Raw genomic sequence first — 22726 nt, 5'->3', positions numbered from 1 at the left:
CTTTTATTTATACGGTGTACAAAATATATCCTCCCAGATAAGTGCTTTGAGCACAGACACTCCATCCGCAAAGAATGCGTGGTTTTATTTACCCGTCTAAGTATTATAACAAAATACCGAACTTTTTAAATCTATAACCAATTGTCTGATAAATTTTAAGTATACTCCCGAAAATATTTGAACCCCTATTGATAGCATCCGGCTACGGCATCACCATGCACAATATGCTTATAATATAACGAACAAAGTGGAAGTTAAGACAAAAATATCCAACTTGTGCGCAGCGTCAGAAAATGCAGTGGAACTTTCTTCTAACTGGTTCAGATAACTTAATAAACTGCATTTGAACTACCCCCTTTTGAATCAAGAAGAGAAAAGCTATCCTGTAGATACCATTCATTTGACTCAGTTATATCATATACTTTGCACGCAAGACGAAATATCTGTAGCTTCCATTTCTTGTTTTAATGAGATTGTGCATAAAGCAGCTTTGTGTGAATCTGAGCTATATCAGTGGAGTTCGTTCACTTCAGCAGTTCCTCGTTACTCTATCCCTAAGCAACGGCATTACAGCATCTCTGTGGACACCAACCCATACAGATTTTGGTGCAGGTAGCGGGGCATTTGGACTGGCCAGGAGAATTTGGAAGAAAGCTTCTTAATACCGGTGCTACTTTTTCGGTGCGTGGACCTAAATCAGGTTAGATTTATAAATTAGTGTTTGCTAAATAGTTTTCTCTATCTAGCAGTCATTCAGCCTTCTAATCGCTTTTCATAATTTTGTTCATTATTTCCATTTTCTTGAGATAAGATTTAGGTTTTTCTTCAAAAGTATTGCAGTAGTAGTGTACGTTTAACTTCTCAGAGTTAAGTTAGCTAATTAGATAGCCTTAAAAAAAAATCCGTGTTGCCAGTGTTTTGCTGTGCATCGTCGTTCTATTTGTGGTTGAACGAGTAATCTTTCACTGATAAAGACCAGCGAAGTTGTCAAATGTTATATTTGGATCACTGTGTAGTTATTTGTATGATTAAACTACCAGAAATCCCAAGATTCTCGGTGTGCGTCTTTGAAAGACAATCAATCACCGTCGATACCTTGAGCTAAGTCAAGCGGTTTCTTTGCATGAAAACTGCAAAATTTTAGATTACTTACTTACAAAGAAATAACTAGCAGCTAGAGCGGAGAACTAACAATCAGATCTTGAGAGTTAGAGAATTAACTGCCGTATGACTAACATCCATTCTTTTATTGCGCTCAAGAGTTTTAAGTCACTCTTCAGTGCTTTAAGAGTATCAACGTGTCACACTTAAGCGTCATGGATGGTGCGCGCGCGTCACAATTACCTTACCTGATGGTTGGCAGTAGCCCCACCGTTTCTCTTTATCGTAGTTGGGCGTGGTGGCACACCAGGGACGATGAGTCTGCGGATCAGCTATACAGTGGTTCACTACCGCGCCGCGGAACACGAAAGGAAGGGCACAGCATTTGCCACTGTACGTTTTGAGACATGTAGACACTGAAATGTGACAATGGGTGAGGTAAATACAGAGTTGTGGAGAAGGGATGGGCAGATTTAGCGTTTCGAATCCCTATTCCCACCCTTCTGTTACCCTACAGATCATCAAGCAGTGTGTTTTCTCCGGGTTCAAAAGATAAACTGCTTTGTAAATCCTGGCCGCAGAACGTTCATTTCCCATGTCAGCTTCGAAGCCTCTTGCTATAGGTTTAGATCGGTTTCTAAGTCTTATCGAATTTTTACCTTCGAAATCGGCGACATTTTTCTCTTAGAAAAATCAAATAGAGCAACTATTCTCCCACGTAACTTCTCGTGTGGAAGCCTCTCACCACCAGAGTAGGAAAAGGGGACGTGAATCCTCCTAATTACTTTACTTATCACTCATGGTATATGCCCACGTGACTGTACTTCTGCTGTATCATCGTTTACATACCTGGACAAGGTGTCTGTATACAAGTCCTACTCTCGAGACTTTGTCCCTTGCAGACCTTTCCTGGCTTACACGTGCGTGTCCTCGTCTGTAAGCTCTTTCCGCAAGTGGCTCCACAGGGCCCAAATGGGGTCCACTGGGTAAAGTTTTCGTCTCCTTTTCCAAGCACAGCCTTTTTGGCTGCTTCCATGGACGATTTGTATTCGTCGTTTTCGCGGAGGTGCTCAATTTCTGAAAAAAAAATTAAAAAACGTTTGAATTCTTTGAAGTTATATCGGTGACCGTGAGATCTAAATCACTCCACCTCTACACGTAGCTGTTAAAAAGGTGAATTCGCCATTGAAAGGCTTGATTGCTACCGTTTTCTCCTTGCCTGTCTTCTATTCTCTCGGACAAAGAACAGCCAGTCGTTTCCTCGAGGAGTTGACCATATCTAAAGCAGCGGTCCATAAGCGAGTCTAACGTTTCAACTGCTATATTTTTGTCCTAACAAAATGTCACTGACACAACCCTTACCATTGTTTTAAACTAAACGAAGTGTTAAACTTGCCAAAATAAAATAACTTTACCTGTGGCTAAAGATCATAGTAGTATGGCATAGCATAAGAACGCGTTCTCTCAAGCTTTATAATGTAATGTTTATGCCTCCGACTGCCAAATATGAAGATATGGGGCTCGAATATTCACTGGGTAACTCAGTTTTGTTCTTTACCCCACGCTCGTGGAAAATTTGTTTAAATTATCCCTCTTAAAAATAACTTAATTATTATAACTTAATTTTCCTTGAGGCCACAAGATCATTTATTTTCACCAACAGAACCTCTTCCCTCGTTGAGAAAATTCTTCTCTTGTTTACCTGTATTTCCTATCTGTCCATGGTGTGACATCACTACACTCCTGAACGGCATATCGCATCCTCCTGGCGTGACGGCGATTGCGTTATTATTGTTAAGTAACACCTCATTATCTCTGTCGTCTGAGTCACGCGCGTAGAAAATCACGTGATGATGTTTTCGTGGATGTTTGAAGATAGTCTTGAGTTTAAACGTCTCGGCAGTAATTAGGTAACCTTCTAATTTCATACTGGACACCAATGTGATTGGTCTGCGAACTTTGTTGATGAACTTAAGACTGATACACTTGTCTGAGGGAGAAGGAAAATCACTTTAATGAATAGAGCAGTATGTATTTATGCGCAATATTCCTATTTAGCCTAGACGCCGAGGGAATTAGAGCACTCCTGAATTATAAACCCCTCTATTGGTCAAAACTGGCGTGGCGTGACGCGTACATCACTCTTCTATTCTGATGTTACCAATATTGTTGTTAAAGGTGGTTGAAAACAAAAAGGCATTCAGGAAAAAACAAACCACCAGAACGGTAGCGAGGTAAAATTAACTTGCACCCAAAAATGCTGAAAATACAACTCTCTTTAAAAAAACGCTGGTTCTCTTACACGCGATAATTGTGCGCGCCACCCGCTACCGAGTCCACGCAGCAGTTTGTGCATGTCACGCTGTTCAAATATCTGACCAATCTTAAACAAAGCGAACTCACCATTTTCCGAGGTTTTGTTCGGCTCGTCGTCAAGTTTGGCTCTGCTTTTCTCCTGCTGGCTGACACCGTTTTGAATGTAATTATGGAAATTGGCGCTGTTTCCCATTAAACTCTGTTTTCCAACCGAAATCAATCCTCCCCAAGTTTTCCCCGGAACACGATAGCTGTTAGGCACTCGTTGTAGACCTGGTTGATTCAACTGCTGATATGGAAACTGTACATTCGGAGCCTTAAATACCAACGGCTTTCCCAGCGGCCTTACTGGCGAAACAAGCGGAGGTGCACCGATGAAATGAGGAGTTGCGCGCAAAATTTCTTGTGAGGGTGCTTGTTGATTGAAGTAATTCAAAGGCCTCTGAAACTGTTTCTGTTGTTGTTGTTTTAGCTGTTGTTGTTGGGGTGGTTGTTGTTGGCGAAACACAGGCCCTAATTTTGTAAACTGCTGAGCCCGGCTGTTTATTTTTTGTGATTGCTGGTTCCTATATGCACTATGGATGAAACCTAATGCCTTCGCGGTTATCTTTGCTAGCTGATCAGGCAGGGTATTTGGGGTTGTTTTATCGTCATTTGGAAACTCGAAATTCAAGGTAAACTGTTGTTTTCCATACGGGTTAAGTTGATTTGCAGCTTGCTTTGGCGCGAACGATTGCAGTTGCCCCGTTGGATTTTTGTTAAGTGTGGGTGCATTCCCTTTAATCAGCGGATTTATTTTTGGTTGAGCAAACGGTACCTTTTTCCCTGAGGTCTCTTTGTTTAGTATGATAGCACTCCCTTGCAGCTGCAGATTTGCTTTCGTTTGTGCGAAAGATTGAATCTTTCCAGATTGATTTTTATTTACTGTGACGGTGTTCCCTCTGACCAGCGGATTTATTTTTGCTGTTATTGAAGAGGAACCTTTGCCAAGACCGTTATTAAGGGTTGGGTTGCTCTTTAATTTGTTCGTGGTTGAAGCTTCAAGTTTGTTCTGGTCATTTCCTGAGAGCCCATTTCCAGTGTCTGTGACGACAATTTCCTGTTTGTCCTTCTGCAAATCCATTTGCGGCTTTTGTGTGCCATTCGTGACCTGCAATTCAAGAGTGACATCTGCACTTTTCAAGCCATGCAAGAGTCCTGTTTCGTTCGCTTGCTTTGTAGAATTCACAGTATCCGAGTCATCGTCAAATGTCAGCTCAAAGCTTCCATTTTTATCAGCAGTTACGTTGGACGACAATTTTAAAGGTGCGTTGTTATTTTTACCAGAATTCGTCTTGTTTGAAAGCTGACCGTTGTCAGTTTTATTAATTTTACTGCCCATTAACGAAACTTTTTTGGCAAGAGAGCCTCCACTTTCATTCTTGGGAGTGTCTTTCCCTAAATTCTCCACAGAATCGTCGTTTGAAATGATACCAGAAACGTTTCGAACATTTGCTCTCGCCTCTGCGCTTTCTTTCTTGGTTGGGGAGAGTTTTAACCTTTCCTTTAGATCCTTTTTTGTCGGTTTTTGAGCTACTGCCATGTAAAGACAGCTCAAAAGAAATTCGTGGCTTCCGATGTCAACGTTCTTAGCGACCAGACCAAATTTACTGCTGGTGTCATGACACATAAACCACCCAGGGTGGTTAAACAGTTCATAAGCAGCCGCGCCTTTGGTTTGAGTTTTTCTTTCGATAAACGTCGCGTCTTTCTCTGAAGATTGAATAACATAAATCAGCCATTTGTTAAAAGTACTGTATTTTATTTCTTTTCTTGAATGAGAAAAGGATGAAGGAGGGAATGAACCTCTCCTCTTGATGTGAGATGTTACAGGGCGAGGGGTATGGAAGTTAAGCATTTTGTCCCATGATGTTGTTTGGAAGTTATGTACCTTGGCAAGGACTTGGGAAATCCATGGAAATTGCACCATAAGAATAAGGCGAGAAATGAAAATATGTCTGACTTTCTTGGAAAAGTCTACCAGAGAAAACGGGGTAAGTTTCTGAACAAAATTGCGATACTACGTCGTTGGGAGATATTACAAGACAATTTGTTGACTTGTTAACTCAAGATGTTGGAGCGGTAGCCCTTTGTTAGGGCAAATGGAAAGTTGCGGATGGAACTGAGCTTTGCATGAAGGCTCTTTCAACTGGGATTATCCGCTAAGAACATTTACTTCACCTTACCAAACACTCCAGTGGGCTTATTTCTTTCCAAATGAAACTTGTAATTCTTGTAGCGAAGGTAATGTCCCGGATTAGCTGCCGACTCTAACGACACACTTCCGGGAACGTGCTCGAACCCAGGTCTATGGAAACGGAACGAGTCGGCTCTATTGCCGAGGAAGGCGGACCTCTGATTCGCCATGATTCCTTTACCAGCTTCCTGGGGCACTGGGCCAATCCCGGCGTCATTTTGTTGATTGGAGGGTGGGAACAACTTTACCACTGTGAAATTTCTGCTGGCTGAAGAAATTATTTAAAGTAACTGAGCGAGTAACAGCAGTTCCACCATAATATGACCTGCATAATAGACGGTACGTTTAGCTTTAAGAAGGAGAGCAGACGCATTGTGGAGAGATCAGCGTGAAGCGCGAGTCACGTGTAAGAAGTGGAACGAGATTCGACTCTCGCGCACGTTACACGCTCGTTTCGCGTTGGTTCCCGAAGCCTAAAAGCGCATAATAAAACGACCGTTCTGCGAGCTACCTCTGTAATATTTGCCCTTTTTACCAAAGTGGCAGCCGAAGGCCATATTCCCAAGTCTCATGTATCACAGGAAATTTTTACTAACACCAAACCTAACACCCTTTGTATGGTAATCTACTCACAGATTGTCAATTAGTCATATGTGGTTTCAGCCGCGAAAAGCGAATGCTTACTGAATCTGATACAAAATGGTTTGGGAGGAGATGCATCTGTCCATTATCCTTTAGTCATGACAACTTAAATTAGATTTCAGATAATCCTTTCGCCATTACTTGAGTTGTAATAACTTGAAATTTTCATAAGTTGCCTTTTGGCACCATGATCTCTCTCTTTAAGAGGATCATAGATATTTTAAGATGAATTTTAGATTTCGTTCACCATTTAATGATCAATTGATAGTGCTTTTCACTTTTCAACAAGAACCAGACGCTCACATGAATGGTATCAAATATTCATCCTCTTTTCCATCCTTTGTTTTGTAAGGCGTGTTTATTAACGCCTCTGATGTGACATGATCCCTGACATTTATAAACAAACATGTTTCCTAAGTTTAGAAAAGAAAGTTCCATGCTTTCTTGACAAAAAATGAAGAGGTGGATAACTTGAGTATTCTTTGTAACATTATATATCCTGAGCGCATTCACGGTTAACGGGCGAAGATTGAAGTGTTCAGTTGGAAACTGGTTTTAAATCCTCAATTTTTTCTTTTTTCATGAAAATAGCATTTTGAAAATTTTGTTTTCAAAGTAGAATTCGCAAATAGCGAGATACAGAGATACCTCTTTGAATTGTTTTAAGCGATTACGAATCGAAACCAGCGAGGAAATTTGTGCGCTCACCGTACTGTTCCATAATCTCAAACCCAATGAGCTTATGAATTTGTTTGCATTCAACACTCGATGACTTGCGACATATGAACCCTGGTTTCGTATTAAAATTTGTTTATTTAGGTTTACCCGCGCATTAAGAATGAAAAACAAAACATCATCCGTCTTAGTTCGATATTGTCTGGTTTGAACAGTTTGGAGTGGTTTCAAAATTCAAGTAATCGTTGCCGGACAAAATGATTTCATCGTAAGCGGGCCGCTCCATCACAATTTCGGAATCAATTCCTGGGTTAATTCGTTAAATCTTTTTAGAGAAGTTGAATATTTTTATCATTAAAACCACGGAACAAGTCCACGTTTCCTTACCTGGTAAAGCGATCACCGTGAGCTGGTAAACAAGTACTAAACACAAGGAGAAGTGAACTCGCAGATAAACCATTTTCTCAAATTCCGCGTTTTGTGTCTTCAAAAGTTCTTCACTACAAATGTATTTTCGTGATTCGCGAAAAAATCATCTCTTGCCGCGCGCACCTCCGTCAATAGGGGCGAACTCTGATTCCAAAATCGAAATTTGTGTTGCGTTCTAAACTACCTGTTAAATTTAAATGAAAGGTCAAGGTTTTTTTCTTAACCTGCCGCGATTCGAACGGGTGAACAAACAATGACTTTTCTACCTGTTGCTTAGGTTTGCAAATTGCGCATTAGGCGTGGAGCATCAAGGAAATGCTTTTTTTTAGTATTTTTGTTTATCATAACTCAGTTACTGCCTTTTGCTATTGAAGTAAACTTGAACTTTTGTGTAGCTTAAGGTGCCTTCTTGACTTCGAGGAAAGCATTATGAAGGCAATTTTGAACTTTGAATTCAATCAATCGCAAGTGAGAAAATCTCAGGGTAAAAAAAAAAAAAAAAATAGAATGATCGTTAATTTTCTTAATAGGGTGTTAATTATATATGCTCGATGAATATTTGCAACTGTATCTTAACTCAATTAATTAAGCGAGACCTTTTCTTTTACGACCCTGTACCCCTTGGTGGCGAACACAGTATATGAACAAATGCACTGGTTGATTACAATTACACCATTCAGGTTTTCTCAAGGCATCTCGTTGACATTTTAAAAAGATGGGACACATTTTAACAAGTATCCTTGGAAGCACTCTCATCTAACCACCTCTAATTTGTGAATTAATTTTAAAAAATGAGACAACAAAGGAACTCATCGCTAACCAACATCGATTTTTAAAATAATGAGCTCGAGCTCGGTCGATGTGTGGATCGTTCGGTTAGATCAGTCGGTTGGTGGTCGTGCGGTCGGAGAGGCGGTCGGTCGGTCGGTCGGTCGTGGGATCGGTCCCTCTTTCGTTCCGTTCGTGGGATCGGTCCCTCTTTCGTTCCGTTGGTCGTCGGTTGGTCGGTTGGCCGGTCGATCGGTTGATTTAAAGTTCGTCTTTTCTTTCGTTCGGATTACAGTGACAGTTACCAACCAAAGTTTTTTTCAAGGGGACTCACTTTCGTCGGCCAATTTAGATATTCACATTTACGTCCGGGCACAGTTCCGTTTTTAATGAGAATCTCGAAGACTGAGTGCTCTAACTTTGAGCTCTGCAATAACAGAGGTTATATCAACAAAGCTTTTAGGTTAGAGCTTCCAATCAAGACCAGCTTTGATTCCATACAAATTATCCTTAAAATTTGAAAATATAATTTTTTATTATTTCTTTATCTATACAAATTAAGGCCTACCCGAAGAAAAAACGATAGCATTAATTTCATAATTTAATTATTTATAATACGAGTCATCGACTAACTGTCGGGTAGTGCCAGAACATTTTGTGTTATTCCATTCTGTTGTGGACTAAAACTGCTCCTAGTTCTACTTATTTTGCGATAAACGACAATTTCGGCCAACATGAGGAGAAAGCATCCACAACAAATCATAGCAGTGTTGAAAAAGAATCCTCCAAACTCGCCAAGACCCATCGGACGGGCGATCACAGTTTGCTGCGAAACTTTGCATCGAGACGTCGTCCATTTCTGAAATATTTGCGGTATTGTGTCATGCGCGTTGAGTTTGTGAATCGCGCGAGAAATTTGATGAGTCCACGAAGAGTTCCTTTGCAATGCGAAGGCGAGGCCAGATAATCCAAAAGGCACACCGTTCTCTTTGATCTCACAATTCGGATCGTCTTCAGCGCCTGTTTCGGATATGAAGACTGTCAGCTCTCTGAAAGAAGAAAAAGTCATGTCATTGATATCTTTCTCTAGATTTGAATAAAAATGTTCGACAGCTTTTTAGATTGTGTCGAACAAATTAGCTCTGACCTTTCCGTGAAGATTCGAAACAGTGGTAGTTTTGCAGTCGAATGCTCTACCAACTGGGCTATAGAGAAGTTTTTCGCAAGAAGGTCATAAATTGTACCGTGCTGAAAATTCATGATCTTTCTTCTCGTATGTTTACTTTTGAATGCGCGCTTTATTTTTTAGGTCTGGTGTTTCCCCTGAAACCTCGTTGCTTGTTTCTGCAGCAAACCAAAGTAAAAATCAGGTTAATTTTTTTATTTTCTTTCTTTTACTTCTCATAGACAATAAAGCAAGCTTCGTAGAGACATCAGTTGATGACAATGACTCCATCGTAAAGGCGCTGGTTACATGAAAAGTTGCTTGCACAACCGGTATTTGATTGCTTTAGCTTAAACCATTTCCTCTAATCCTTCCCAAGTTTGGAAGACCTTTGTAGTGATAGAGAAATCAAAGGCAAAACTCACACAGAAATTCTAAGCGTTCGCACCAAATCCAAATCTAAATTTAGATTGGTACAGGTACTAAACCTCCTTAATATGGTGTGCGCGCGCAGGGAGACGGTCAGGAATTACCCCTCAGAAATTACCATCTACAAGGCCACAAAGTTTGTTTGGAGCACTCACCCTGATCGGAGTTTTTTCATTCCATCGGAGAACGTTTCCACGTTGTGGTCTTTCATGTTTTCATAGATCTTTCTCAGCCTGGCACTCCGACTTTTCTTAAAGAAGTCCTCTGTACTTGTGTCTTTGATTGTTGCAAATACGAATCCTGTCGGAGGATCTACCAACTGTGCAAAGTGAAAAGGCGAATATAAAAGATAAAAACTGTACTGTAAAAGTTTACGGCCACCTAAAAACTCAGCCGGGTTCTTACCTGTTGCTTAAGGCGGGCATTTCAAGAGTCATGGATGGAGAGCTACTACTCCGATCCTTCTTAGGCACCACATGGGAACCCCGAGATAATTTCCTATTACGCTTTTAATTAATAGCCACTCCGTGAAAGCGATTGTGTAGAAAAGACAACTGTCATTTGGATTCAGCTCCAATGAAGGAGTGGAAGGGACTGGAATAAATTTGTAGTTAGCTAGTTCTACGTTGGCACCTAAGTGACGTCTTGTTTCATTTTATAGATAATTATTTTTTTTTACTAAGAGATCCAATGCCTTGTACCGAAGAATCCTTTCCCTCCGCTTACATCTTATTCACTAACCTTTTCGTCTGCGATGCCTGACACAATATTTGTTTCCTCCACAGTGATAAGAGAAGCCAGCAAATTGGCGGTGTACGAGCTGACAAGAACGAGGGCTGCAAGGTTTGCCACCACCATCACGCTCGGAACTGCGTAAGTTTTGGCCTGAATTTTGGTGAGGGGTACATGAAAAATATTTCCATAAACGTACGCTATGAATTCGAAGGGTAAAAGATAAGCGCTCTTATGATTCCTGTAGTAATATAATTTTTCAAAGACCCAACTCGTAACTGCAACCGCAAAGAATGCAATCAAACACATAAGCCACAGTTCCGTACTGAAGGATTTCAACAATCTCATATCACTTATGATTTGTGCAAAAGTTTTGTTATTCGCTTCAAATCGCCTCACAAAGAACATTAGCGCCGTGTCGGTGTACGGAGTCGTAAAGCCGACGTACTTCGAACGTTCTTCGGTAATTGTAATAACACCGAGAGCAAGATCGGCGGTCCCTCGGTAAACGTCCCCGATCATTCCGTTCATTTGTTTTGTGGTCGGATCCAACGATCCATATTTTCCATCCTTGACTAAGTAAAGGTCGAATGAAAAGTCTTCGATTTCTTGAATCTTGATTAAAATGTCGATCATGACACCATAGCAGCATTGAATTCTTGAGGGTCCTTTGCTGCGTTTCCAGAAACCTTCATTCTCCGGAAAGGAAGAAGTGTCATTATCCTCAAGAAATTCTCTACAAGGAACCGTGTTCGCCGGACAACTCGTGCCCAGTCTACTGCTGTAATCCACGTCATGGATCGCTGTAAAAGGCGCATGTTTAATAGTAACTATTCTCAAGTGGCGCGGCTTAGGAAGGTCCCTCGGTAGAAAGGCCTCAAAATTATGGGGGCTATTGTGGAGGGTCATTTCTGGACAGGCAAATCCTAACACGTGCCAATTTTGTTCCACGTCCTGTTGTAAATCGTGTGATCGCAACGCCTTTATTATGGTGAATTTGAAGGAAGTACGTTCGCCATTGTTACCGAATTGAACAAATCCCGTCTGGCCAGGAAAACTATGACGCATCATCTCCCTATTAAATTATATGTATAGAGCGTTATTGTGGGCATAAAATATTGTTCGGTTGAGTGTCTAAAGTTATCCTGAAATTCGGCTCCCTTAATTTAAGGCGCCTTATGCCGAGATGCCTTAAGAAACACGCACCACCCAACCCGCCGATACTTGATCCCCCGCGTTTTTCCGCGCTTGAAGCCAGTTTCGTATATTTACTTCGAGCTCTGATTGGCTCGTTAGGATATTACCTTTATTTTGATTAGTTGTTTTGATCAATTTAGGCTTGCATTCGCTGCACTCAGGCGAAAAAAAAAGGACTCAGTGGTGGTATTACTTTCCGCTGGAGTCAGATTTTGGTTTGCAATCCCAGCAGGGTTCGAGTTGTTTAATCATGAATATAACTACTCCTCCCTGGCTGGCAACGCTTGCTTGTTAAGGAAAGGGTTGATGTAGATACACGTTGCTCCATTACAGAGCAAAACTCTTATTATCAGGGTAACATGTACTGAGCCTCTTGTCCTGAATATTTGTTCTTTACGATAATTGTGATTTAGAATTTCAGGTCTTTTAACACAGTGAATTTATTACAAATGTAGATCGTTACCTGTAGAGCTGTCTTTTAAAAGTGGTAAAAAGCCTTCCCTGTAAACACTCCAGTCTATTACAGCGTGTCAACCAATCCAGGGAGCTCTTCAATCCCAACACAAATAACTCTACCGAGTCCTGGAGCAGCCTTTTATAAAGCGACACCATACTTGTATTCTCGGTTCTTTGAAATATTTGTACGCCAAACGAACCCTCAGGAAAAGCATTAGCATTGAAAGTAACAGCTTTGTCAGTGAAGATCCAATATACGTCACCTCTTAAAAGTTTTAAACTAAGTTTGTTGGCAAGAGATATTATAGCAGTACTCTCATTTTCCTGACAGTGAACAACAATTAAACGCACACCGCTGCTACTTATGGCTGCCAAACCCGAGCCAAGGTCCTCCAATAAGCTGTTTTCACGGAGGATAATACATCTGGGAGCAGCAGCCTGATGACCAATGTTCGTTGTGTATTGCAAGAGATAAGAAAGCAGCGCGTCGTCACGTGATTTTTCTGTGGTGACGCAAACAAATCGACTGTCCTCAAATTCTAGCATCAGGTCTATTAAGACGCGGGCTTGGAGAGCATCTGATGGAAGCATTGACAGATACCACGAGCTTTCCTGGAAAGTTACAAAACGTTCAGTAGGGTTTTTTTTAGTTTATTACCTAAATATCGGGAGGGTGGCCGTCTTACTTACGGGAGGTTGAAATAAGCGCCTTTTCAGTGCTTAAAAGGAAATAGCCCCTGCTATAATGTGCAGGTGACAAAATCAGAGAAATTATTTGTCATTCAATAATAACACCTCCCACTTAGGGCTCAACACTCTATCACTCCCCCACCCCACCTCCCCCCTCCCCCATACACACACTCATTGAAATTCTAGTTCCTGTTGAGAGGTAAAAGCAAAAAGACCCTAAAAGGACTTAATTCTTTTTTTTTTTATTTTAATTTTTTGGGCATAATTTTCAGGAAACAGAGACTACCCGGTTAGAACAAGAGCATTATTTAATTTTCTCACATTTACGCGTGTAATGCCCCTTCGGCAGGCGCTCATTCGATAATGGCAGCTTGTTCTTTATGGCCAGGCCGCGCTAAATATACAATCTTTTTTAGTCGTATATAAGTGCAGTGGCCTACAAATTTCCTCTTTTTTGGATGGAGTACTGAATCTATATGTGCAAAATACATACGCACCGTTTCTCAGTGCAGAAAGAAAACTAAATGATTAAAATGAAAATTACATTTGATAATTTCCTTCAGAGTCCAAACTTTTATCATCGTAACCAAACGGTAACAAATATCTCTAACATGATTGGTTATCATAAGTCTGATTAGAGCACTAATCATGGGAAATCCATATCTTGCAGCACTTCAGTATTCTTTCCTTTGATTCAAGTAGGTAGCCATAATTCTTAGACAAAAGATATTGCATATCACTTTAATCTAAAATCATTGTAAACTACAACACATCTACAAAGGCTGTTGCAGCGTTACTTTGAAAAGAGTGCAGGGAACCCTTTTTGATATCAAATTAAAGTTCATTTTTGGGTATCTTTCAACTCACTAGAAACTCGTTTTTTTAAATTTCTTGCTCGTTAACAGCTGGTTAAGTTTAAAAAGGCATTCTCTATCCAAAATCACGCAAACAATTTCGAAACTTTACGCGATATTGGACAATCTTTGTATGGCGTCCAAATTTTGCCATACATCTGTACTCAAATCATTTTCAACGACCATTCACAGTGGGAGTAGTTATTTGGGTTATTTTATGATAAGCTATCCTGTCAGATGGTGAATATTAGTTGTTATTTTATGTAGGATCCATTACGATTATCTGACGAAAATCTTCGTTTAAAAGATGAAAAGATTTTGAAATTCGAAATAGATTAAAAGAGAGTGGCCTGCCGATTCAACACATTTTAAGGCAAAAGCGAACTTTTTTGTGATAGTTTGTCCCAGAAAGGAATCGAAAAAATGGGGTTTTGTCGTTCTAGGGAGTGATTTTGTTATGGCTGAGCGAAAGTAATTTCCCGCTGATTGTCCTGAACAAAATAGTGAGTGGTAAAGCGAATTATAAAAGCAGTACTTAAGTCAGTTTTATCTTATGAATGATTACGTCTTAAAGTTCGATTAAATATTTACAACTCTTCGGTCAAAAAGGCGTTTGTGAAGCCTGAGGCAAGTAGCACAAAATTACGGTCTTACTCCGGCGTAAAAGCTGATTTTATATCTAATCCCTGCTCAGGAGGTATCCTTCCTTTTCGAATGTGGTTTGGATTCCCGTCTAAACACGATAGCAGGACATTCTGCTAAGTTTTGCCTTTTCAGTACAGTTTTTTTTAATTATTAAACGGGTAAAAAGTTGCGAAACACGGAGATAAAAACGCCGAAAATGGTTCACCGAATAAATTGCATCTACATGAGTAAAGCTTGTTACCATCATGTGTTTCTAATGGGTGTCTAGCGAAATTATTGTTTCATTGCTTGCAAACAGTATATTGATGCCTCTGTTGAAGGTTTTGTACTTGAAGGATTTGGTATAATTTATCATGTTTGCAAGGCAGAATGATGAAAAATTGCCGTCAAGTACCTTCATGTATTATTAGCAGATTCTTTTGTCAAATTCAGCTTTAGATGACGTAATATTTTAAAGCAGCTTTATTCCTCTATTTAAAGTCTAGTCGTTAATGTGTTCCAATGTCATTTATTGCTGGTTGTTTGCGTTAGTGAGTGTTTTCTTGAGAAACGCATCCGTTTTAATTTGTGTTGTTTATTTACGTCCAATTTATTCCATCCGACTTAAATGCAAATTTCCGAAACTCTCTCAGGTATGCCACATAAACTTACTTGCTGTTTCGCCGTGGGAGACTTAAAAACATCAATTCATTTTTTTTTAGGCCAGTTTGTGAAAGCTGTAGCGAGAAATGTCTCGAAATCATTATAAAACGCGTGAAAACAGGAATCCACTTCAAATTTCTCCTTGAAAAAAATTAGGCTTGGTTGAAGCAAGCTTTAATCCTGATTAAAATTAATTTAAACTATAACTGTAATTTGAATTTGTTTGTTGTAATGAGGAATTTTGAAAAGTCGTTTAATTGGTAGAAAAAAAAATTCAATGGCATATCGTAACTGAAGCGTCTCTTATTGAGATCTGGACAAACTGGCCTTCGAATAGAACTTTGGTTTAACGAATCATCCAAGCATTACTAACGGCTTCTTCCTGGGCCCCGCCAAATATTGATAGGGGGGATTATTGTCATTTAGGTGCCTATAATTTGAAAGAGAATGTGAAAACAAAATATGTTTTGTGCAACTGTTTACTTCTTACCTGATAGGTCTTGTAGAATTCTTCTGTTAAACTTTGAAGCCCAATTATCGGAATATCACTCTTACTCAGTACGTCCACAAGTACATAATTTTTCTTTGGCGGTAGAAAGCTTATCACGACACTAGCATTGTGTTCGATTATGTGCTCTAGAATTTTTCGCCACAGTGAATACGGTGTTTCTTTTTGCTTCCACTCTATTGCCTTTCCTTCCAAACTCAGAAAAGACGAGACATCTTTGTAGCGCTGAAGTATCTGCTCACAAGTCGAATTCAGATCGTATCGTTGAATTTCCTCGGAGATAAAGACGAGCTTCACAACTGGTTGAATTAAAGGAGTCGAAGTCGCGTCAATACTACCACACCGACATTGAAGAAGCAAAATTGATATTATGTAAGTCTTGCACAAATTCTGAAACATCGTCAATATAATGCTGCTAAATCATCAGATGAGAGGTACAAAGCCAAAAAGTTAACTGATTGGCGCGAGAATTCGCCGTATCTCATCTTAAATTCCATTTCCAACTGATAACATACGTAGCGTACATCTTTTGTTTTTAACCGAATGAAATTCCGGCCTTCTCCAGCCAGATAAAGAATCTTGACGAAGGCTTTACTCTAGGTTTTTTAACGTAAGAGCAGATGGACAAACCGTGAAATCAATGTGTATTTAGAGTAAATCCATATGCACATATCGTAGTATTTGTCTTTCGAACAGGTGAACTGTTTCTACATTAAATTCATGGCCTTTTCTGTTCGATTTAAACTACAATTAAAAGGCTTCGAAGCGCCGCCCTCAGAGTTAACACTTCTCACAATATCTCCTCAGCGATTGGCGTTTCTGGCGAGACACACTGTACGTTGATGTGGCGATCGCAATGCTATCCTCGAAGAATGTGAACCTAATTATCTGTTTTAACGCTCCTCATTTCTTTCAGCCGTGCTGCCTCTTATTATGAAGTTGCTTTTTCGGGCTATGTTTTCAATTTGGCTCAATTACCTGAGAAAACCACATACACTGCAACGGTGTATATATAGGCTAACAAATAACAAATACCCGGCTAAAAAACGGAAATGATCGGAGTAATAAGCATCCCCTTCGTTTTTGTGAAACTCTACACTTTACGGCAATCACTGCAGTAATTAATTCATGCGCATACTTCTTTTCCAAACTGTGAAACACTTCACATGTTACTTTATTTTGAGAAAAATTAATTTGAATTCCAGTTTGAGCTCGTTTATGAACGCAGCTTGATAAACCCACTAAATTGTAAACATGTAAAAAGTGGTGCGCGTTTCAGCGAAGTATAATCTAGATTTGATTTCTTGAGATTCCTTGTTTGAAGGACTTAAAAGAAAATAACCCATTTTTCACTGAATTTTTTATTTCCGTCAGCTCGCAAACTGTCAAATTAATACAAGTTTGATTAACCTTCGCTTTAGTTTTTATTATTCATCCGACGCTATATAAATTATTTATAGTGATAAAGACAGTAAATTAACACTGGTTTAATAAGAAACAATTCTGCGACGAATATTCTGGATCATTTCTGAGCTGTTTTCCGCTTTTTATCGGCATCCAATCACTAACAAGTGCGGTCACTCCGTAAAAGCGAGGTTATTTCGTTGCTAGGGAGACGCTTTGCTGCCTGGCAACATCTGAGCCTTAACCACTCAGTGCTCATCAAAAACTGGTGGCACCATTTGCATTCTCCCATTTATTATCTTCGCCATCCCTTATGACTCTTGTTCACATTCTAATAACCTGTCTGATGATGTTCTCCTAAAAGCAAGTGAAAGATTTCTTTCTGTAATTCTCATTACCTTTTTCTCTATTATTACAGTTCCCTGCACGCCATCAAAAGCCCCCTATGCTGACAATTGCCCCCAGAAGAACCACGCATGGGTGTAGAATGAGATTTCTACAAAAAGAGCAGAGAAAGTTAGGGAGAGAACGGAAAGAGATGAAGGAAAAAAGATTTAAATAAAGGAAACTGGAGCGACGAACAGCGGAATTGAGATATTTGTTTTTGTACCCTAGCATGGCCAAACGTTTTTTTTTCTTTTTTTTTTTCTTCGTCATTTTTTGTTTTTGTTTTTTTACTTTCTGCCTGTTATATATGAGAAATAGCATAAGAGGGAAATTCTGCTCTTCTTTCCGAATGATGGCTTTCTACGGTGTGAAAAGGTCGATTTTACAAAATAACTCAGCCCAAATGAATGTACTTTCCCTCCAAGAAAGAAATAATAAAAATGTCCAATTCATTTCAAAGTATCGGCGCGTTCTTTCTCAGGGTATTTAGAATTTCGAATAATCTTCTGATGTCTGGTAGCCTTTTTTTTTTTTTTACCACTGTTAATTTCTATCCTTGGGACCATTGTTTCTACATGGCATGGGCTATAAGGCTGGTCATAAGAAACCAAAACGACTGATGAAAATGCTCACTCTGAGCTCTCCCTACATCGGAGACAGAACCCTCTGTTCATTACGCGCTCAATAACCCTTTAAACCCTTAAGGTGATTGACTTCTACTTCCTCCTTACAGTATATATTAGCCTTGTTTCAAATGTAAAGGTAACGAGAATAAAGTAAATGATCACCAACCGAAGAAGCTCCTGATTGTCAGACAAATTCTCTTTGACAGTACTGGAGAAAATATAAAGAGAGTGTGGAGAATTTGCATGTTAATTTTGGGGTGTAAAGAATTGAGGGAATCATACCGCGTTCTCTTTACTTTGCATTATTTTGACTTTCCTTTCATAGTGAATTAAGTCTGTGTTTGATTCTTTCTGCATTATCTCAATCTTTGCTTCCAAAAAGGATAAAAAATGCGTCCATTGCATTCTTCTGAACTTAGAAGGCCAAATAACAGCGCGTTATCTTGGTTTTTGTGCTCTTTCTTTATCTGTACGCTCCTTCATTAGAGAATAAGAAAGTTTCCTCTTCATTTTGGTTTTTTTAATCCCCGTCCCAGGTCGAAATATGGCTTTCTCATATTGGAATCTACAGTATTTAATTTTATCAAAAGTTATTTAGCAACAGACGACCGCTTGAGTCGCACAATCCTTGCGGAAGGGTCTATTTAATCCTTTTTCGGTTTTAAAATACCCTTCTAGTTGAAGAATATTCTCCACAATGTAATTACTGAGTATTTTTTTTCTATTCATATGCCAATTCATCACAGACAATAGCTTCCTTTCTCCTCAATCCTTAATTAGCTAGCTGGGCGTGCAAATATAACTTCGACCAAAATCTGTGACGTACAACCGACTATTGTAATTGGGTGAAGTTTTTTTTATCCATATTCATGAGATATTGTAGAATTTTCTGCAAACTGTGGTGTCCGCCAGAGAGTGAAGACGTGCTGTCTCTTATGCTGGAGAAAAAGTTGCATTCTAGAAGAAAGAAGACACTCGAATTGTAAACAAGAGCAACGGAAAGCACTCGTATCTCACCACAACAGAAGGTAAGCATTCCTTTGGAGAATACTGCTTTCAAATCTTGAACAAGGAGTGCATGAGTTGAACGAGTCGCAGAATCATAGTTTAACGAGACTGCACGTGTTAGGCATTCTTTGAGGGTAGCTCATCAACTCGAACTTCGGTTTGAGTATTTAGGGTGTCTATTTTTGCTGCTGAAGAAGAAATTGATAACTACCTTTGGTCTAACGCCAAAAGAAACTTTCTATATGTGTTGAATTTATTGAGGACGTCATTCTGAAATTGAACGCGGCCACGTGGCTAGTTTTAAAGTCTTGTATGTAATTACCAAATCCCCTCCCATAGAATTTTACAAAAGAAAGAAACGTCAAAATGTATTTATCTAAAAACTGTTCTAGATTGTATTTCGTTGTGCGTAGAGTTTATGCAATCTTCCTGCAGATTTAAAACATTGTGCAGTCTCTGATCATGTTGATAAATTGTGTTTTTAGGAACGGAATATTGTCGTCGAAAGAATGGAAGGATGAAGAATCTGATCAAGGGAGCACATAGGAATCACAGTATTTATAAAGAACACCGCAAAGATAAGAACTTTAAAATTATTTAGTAACAGTATCAAAAATGGTGGCTACTATAGTGTCTTGTTTTACTCTTCGTCACTTGTCTGATTTTGTGCGTGGAATTGGAAATAATCCCTTGCATTGGAAAGTAATTAGTTTTCATCTAGTCACCATTTTTGGCCTAATTTGCAATGGTTCACACTGTTCTACAGACTGAGCGATCGTATGCTTTGTTTATTTTTTCTTTCTCTACTCCTAGTTCAAAATGGAGTGAAAATCTAATTTGATGTAATTAAAAACTTTTTGGTATCGCCTTCGCAAAATGATCAGCCAACGGACGCTGATACAAACTTGACGAGAGAGAATCAAACTATAATTGTCTATTTCGCAGGAGCGATCGCTCATTTTTGTCTGCATAACAGCGGGTATCACAGCTATTTCTCAGTTGATGTTGCGAAGTGTGATATTTTTTAATGTGGCACTGTTACAATATACCTCAGAAAAAGATCAAATGAAATTGAAAAATTCAAATCTTGATTTACCTTAAATCAGCCTTAAATTTTCACGATCGACCTTCAACCACACTTTTCATTTCATCCTCTCGATGTTGAATATTTTACAATACAAGACTGACATGTAAAGCTGGTTTACTGACTTACAACAGACTTCTATTATTCTATTACCTTACAAACGAGTTCTTCACTAAATTAACAGAACCAATAGAAAGGCCTTTTTAACTGATCAATCGAAGCTGACTAATGACAACTTGAACAACGCTACTTGAGCTTTTAAGCCAATAACATCGAGGAAAAACTGACCAATCACTTTCACGAACCAGTCGAGGAACTTGATTCTTGACAATGACTTCCGACAACATTCCTTAGCGATTTTTGATAGCACGACTATTTCGATGATTACACTTAACGGTTGACTGTTTTCTCTGTTAAAGGAAAAATTTTATTAGCTTCCTCAATCTTCCCTTTTGCACAAAAGGGAATAAGAAACTTGAGGAAATATTGACGTTTCGTTCCCCACACGAATTGGATTAACGAATAAAAAGGCATTACTCAGTCAAGTCAAATTAATTACCAAAACGGTGCCACCTTAAAATGATTTATTACTTTGTGTCATCAAATGAGGTAGGCTCAGTTGACAAGAGGACATTGATTAGTTTCAACTTTAGGACCAGAGTTCTAGATCATTCAAGTTATTTTATATTGTTTTGGTCTTGATAGATTTGTTTACTTATCATTATTTTTTTGTTTTGCAAAATATATATCAATGTCCTCTTGTCTTAATATACTATACCTTTAAAACTTTAATGCCTGGTTACGAGTGCTCCAGGAAAGAAAATTATGATTTCATAAACCAGTTTAAATGGCATCCTTTTACTCAGTCGCGAAGAAAGATATAGAACCTTTTCATGTTTGGAGGTGATTTTTTTTCCCGAATCGTGAAAAATTTCCAACAAATCAGACAAACAGCATCGAAGACGCGCAGTTATTTCATTCAATAACAGTCGTCAAACATTAATCATCATTAGGTCGTTACGATGAAAATTTCTAACGAACCATGGAAAATGCGTTCAAAATAAATAATTAGTTAAAAACATGCAATATCAGGTGAACAATTTCATCGTCAGTTGGTTGCTCCTTGCTTTAAATTATTTCTAAAAATAAGCGTTTCTTGGAAATGCACGACCTCCTCTGCGAGAAATGAGTAGTTTCTGTATGTAGACAGAAACACATATACAGTAGACTCGATATCGAGCGATAGTCCAACTCTCTCTCTTAAAATTCATTTTAGCAGTTCTTTTTTCAATTAGATTTTCACATCTGATTTTCTTATATTATCGACGACGTATACGAAATTTGAATACGGACATTCATACTTATCCGATTATAGTGCTTCGATATTTGTAAAGAAAACTCGTTAATTTTACAAAAATATGCAAAGCTAAATTAAATGCAAATAGACTAAATCAAATCTCGAGAAGTCCAATTCGTAATACTTTAGTAAGTGTAGTTTTACTGGTTTATGAAATGCATGTTCCTATCTTCGAAACTTCGAAACTTCGAAACTTGTAAGATATGTTTGACTTTACTTTGCAAATCTTTCGTTTCCTACAACCAGGCATTTGGTTTTAAAGTGTATAGTTATCTGTTTATTTAATAGTTATGTGGAGGAAGATCTTTTGTGCTGTCATTTCGGAATTTGGTGTAACACAGGAATACAAAGAAGAGAATTTTCATAAATTTGTGCTTTTGATTTGAAATTAATTTTTGAATTCATATTGAGATATCGTTCCTATGAGAAGAAAAGCAAATTTTTTATTCATTCAATTCAGAAGGCAGACTTTGATTGATTGATCTATGAGCCTTTCCGACAAAAACAAAATGAAACGCAATTGCTTTGATAATTCACATAAATTATCTCCTTTTTTTTTCTTTTGACTGAAATTAATAAAAAAAACTTGGAGCCTAATTGTGAAATGTCGCAGCTCTTGTAGCTGAAATCAAATTAAAACTGTGTGCTCCGTCAATAGACGCTATTTTTTTTTCAATTAGCTTCGGGAATTACGTTTACACTTAGATCTTGTTGCGAAATTTCTCGGGTCCAAGAGCTTAAATGTAGTTCAAAGAGTACATTCCTACTACAAATTTTTAAAATTCAGATGAGTTTCAAAAATATAATTTTTTTCAGCTAATTCAGCGTAAAACAGTTCTTGTGCTCAAGAATAAAATAAAAATTTTGTCGTTACAATTCATAGCTCTATTTTGCATTGCAAATTGTGTCAACTTTTGCTTCTTCTCGGGGATTTTTAATGTATATCCTGTGTTACATTCGAATACTGGCTGCTTGTTAAAGATCTTCTACTGAAAAAGCATCATGGCAAGTTACTGGGTTAAAAAGCAATTAGATACAAAAACAAACATGAACACAGTTCAATTTCGAAATTAAATTCTGACTGGCAAAGCCATACATTGCCATGGTGCTTTTCCGTTTAAACGTCGTAAACATCATCTTGTGCTAGAGACAAAATATTTTCAGAGGAATAGGCACAGTCAATGCAAAATTTAAACGAAAAATCAAATCTTTGTTGCGTTTATTTATCGCATGAGATGATGTTTAAGTAATTTTTGGCGGGAAATTTAAAGAGAAGCTTTGTTAAAATTTTTTCAGAAAAGTTGTTAGGGGAAACTCTGTGCAAATTCTACCAAATTTTCCCGCCAAAAGTCTTAGTATATATTTTTTTAAAAAA

The 22726-nt window shown here is 38.5% G+C and overlaps 2 protein-coding genes across 2 annotated transcripts; both read right to left on the bottom strand.

Moving 5' to 3' along the window:
• Window positions 1-5: 5 nt before the first annotated feature.
• Window positions 6-7552, bottom strand: LOC131791128 (uncharacterized). Its single transcript, XM_059108440.2, has 7 exons — window positions 7358-7552; window positions 5643-5921; window positions 3505-5169; window positions 2804-3091; window positions 1951-2178; window positions 1350-1517; window positions 6-691 (listed from the first exon to the last, which is right to left on the bottom strand). The coding sequence occupies exons 1-7, from the start codon at window positions 7428-7430 to the stop codon at window positions 555-557; spliced, it is 2838 nt and encodes a 945-aa protein (XP_058964423.2). The 5' UTR covers window positions 7431-7552; the 3' UTR covers window positions 6-554.
• A 1243-nt stretch (window positions 7553-8795) lies between these two features.
• LOC131791220 (glutamate receptor ionotropic, NMDA 2A) lies at window positions 8796-16920 on the bottom strand. Its single transcript, XM_059108566.2, has 5 exons — window positions 15468-16920; window positions 12154-12758; window positions 10503-11568; window positions 9917-10080; window positions 8796-9216 (listed from the first exon to the last, which is right to left on the bottom strand). Exons 1-5 carry the CDS (start codon window positions 15882-15884, stop codon window positions 8796-8798), a joined length of 2673 nt encoding a protein of 890 aa, XP_058964549.2. The 5' UTR covers window positions 15885-16920.
• Window positions 16921-22726: the final 5806 nt, after the last annotated feature.

The sequence above is a fragment of the Pocillopora verrucosa genome, chromosome 2 (assembly GCF_036669915.1).
Source record: "Pocillopora verrucosa isolate sample1 chromosome 2, ASM3666991v2, whole genome shotgun sequence".
Taxonomy (NCBI): domain Eukaryota; kingdom Metazoa; phylum Cnidaria; class Anthozoa; order Scleractinia; family Pocilloporidae; genus Pocillopora; species Pocillopora verrucosa.
This window is presented reverse-complemented; position numbering and strand designations above follow the sequence as displayed.

Bases quoted from the DNA above. Each gene is read 5' to 3' on its own strand.
- LOC131791128 (XM_059108440.2), bottom strand. From the start codon at position 7,430: ATGGTTTATCTGCGAGTTCACTTCTCCTTGTGTTTAGTACTTGTTTAC. The intron at 5,170-5,642 runs GTAAGGTGAAGT...TTCAATCTTCAG, and splicing joins TAAGCCCACTGGAGTGTTTG to AGAAAGACGCGACGTTTATC. The intron at 1,518-1,950 runs GTATGTAAACGA...GTCACATTTCAG, and splicing joins TATACAGACACCTTGTCCAG to TGTCTACATGTCTCAAAACG.
- LOC131791220 (XM_059108566.2), bottom strand. From the start codon at position 15,884: ATGTTTCAGAATTTGTGCAAGACTTACATAATATCAATTTTGCTTCTT. The intron at 11,569-12,153 runs GTAACGATCTAC...ATAATTTAATAG, and splicing joins TTTAAAAGACAGCTCTACAG to GGAGATGATGCGTCATAGTT. The intron at 9,217-9,916 runs GTGAGTGCTCCA...TTCTTCTTTCAG, and splicing joins ATGAAAAAACTCCGATCAGG to AGAGCTGACAGTCTTCATAT.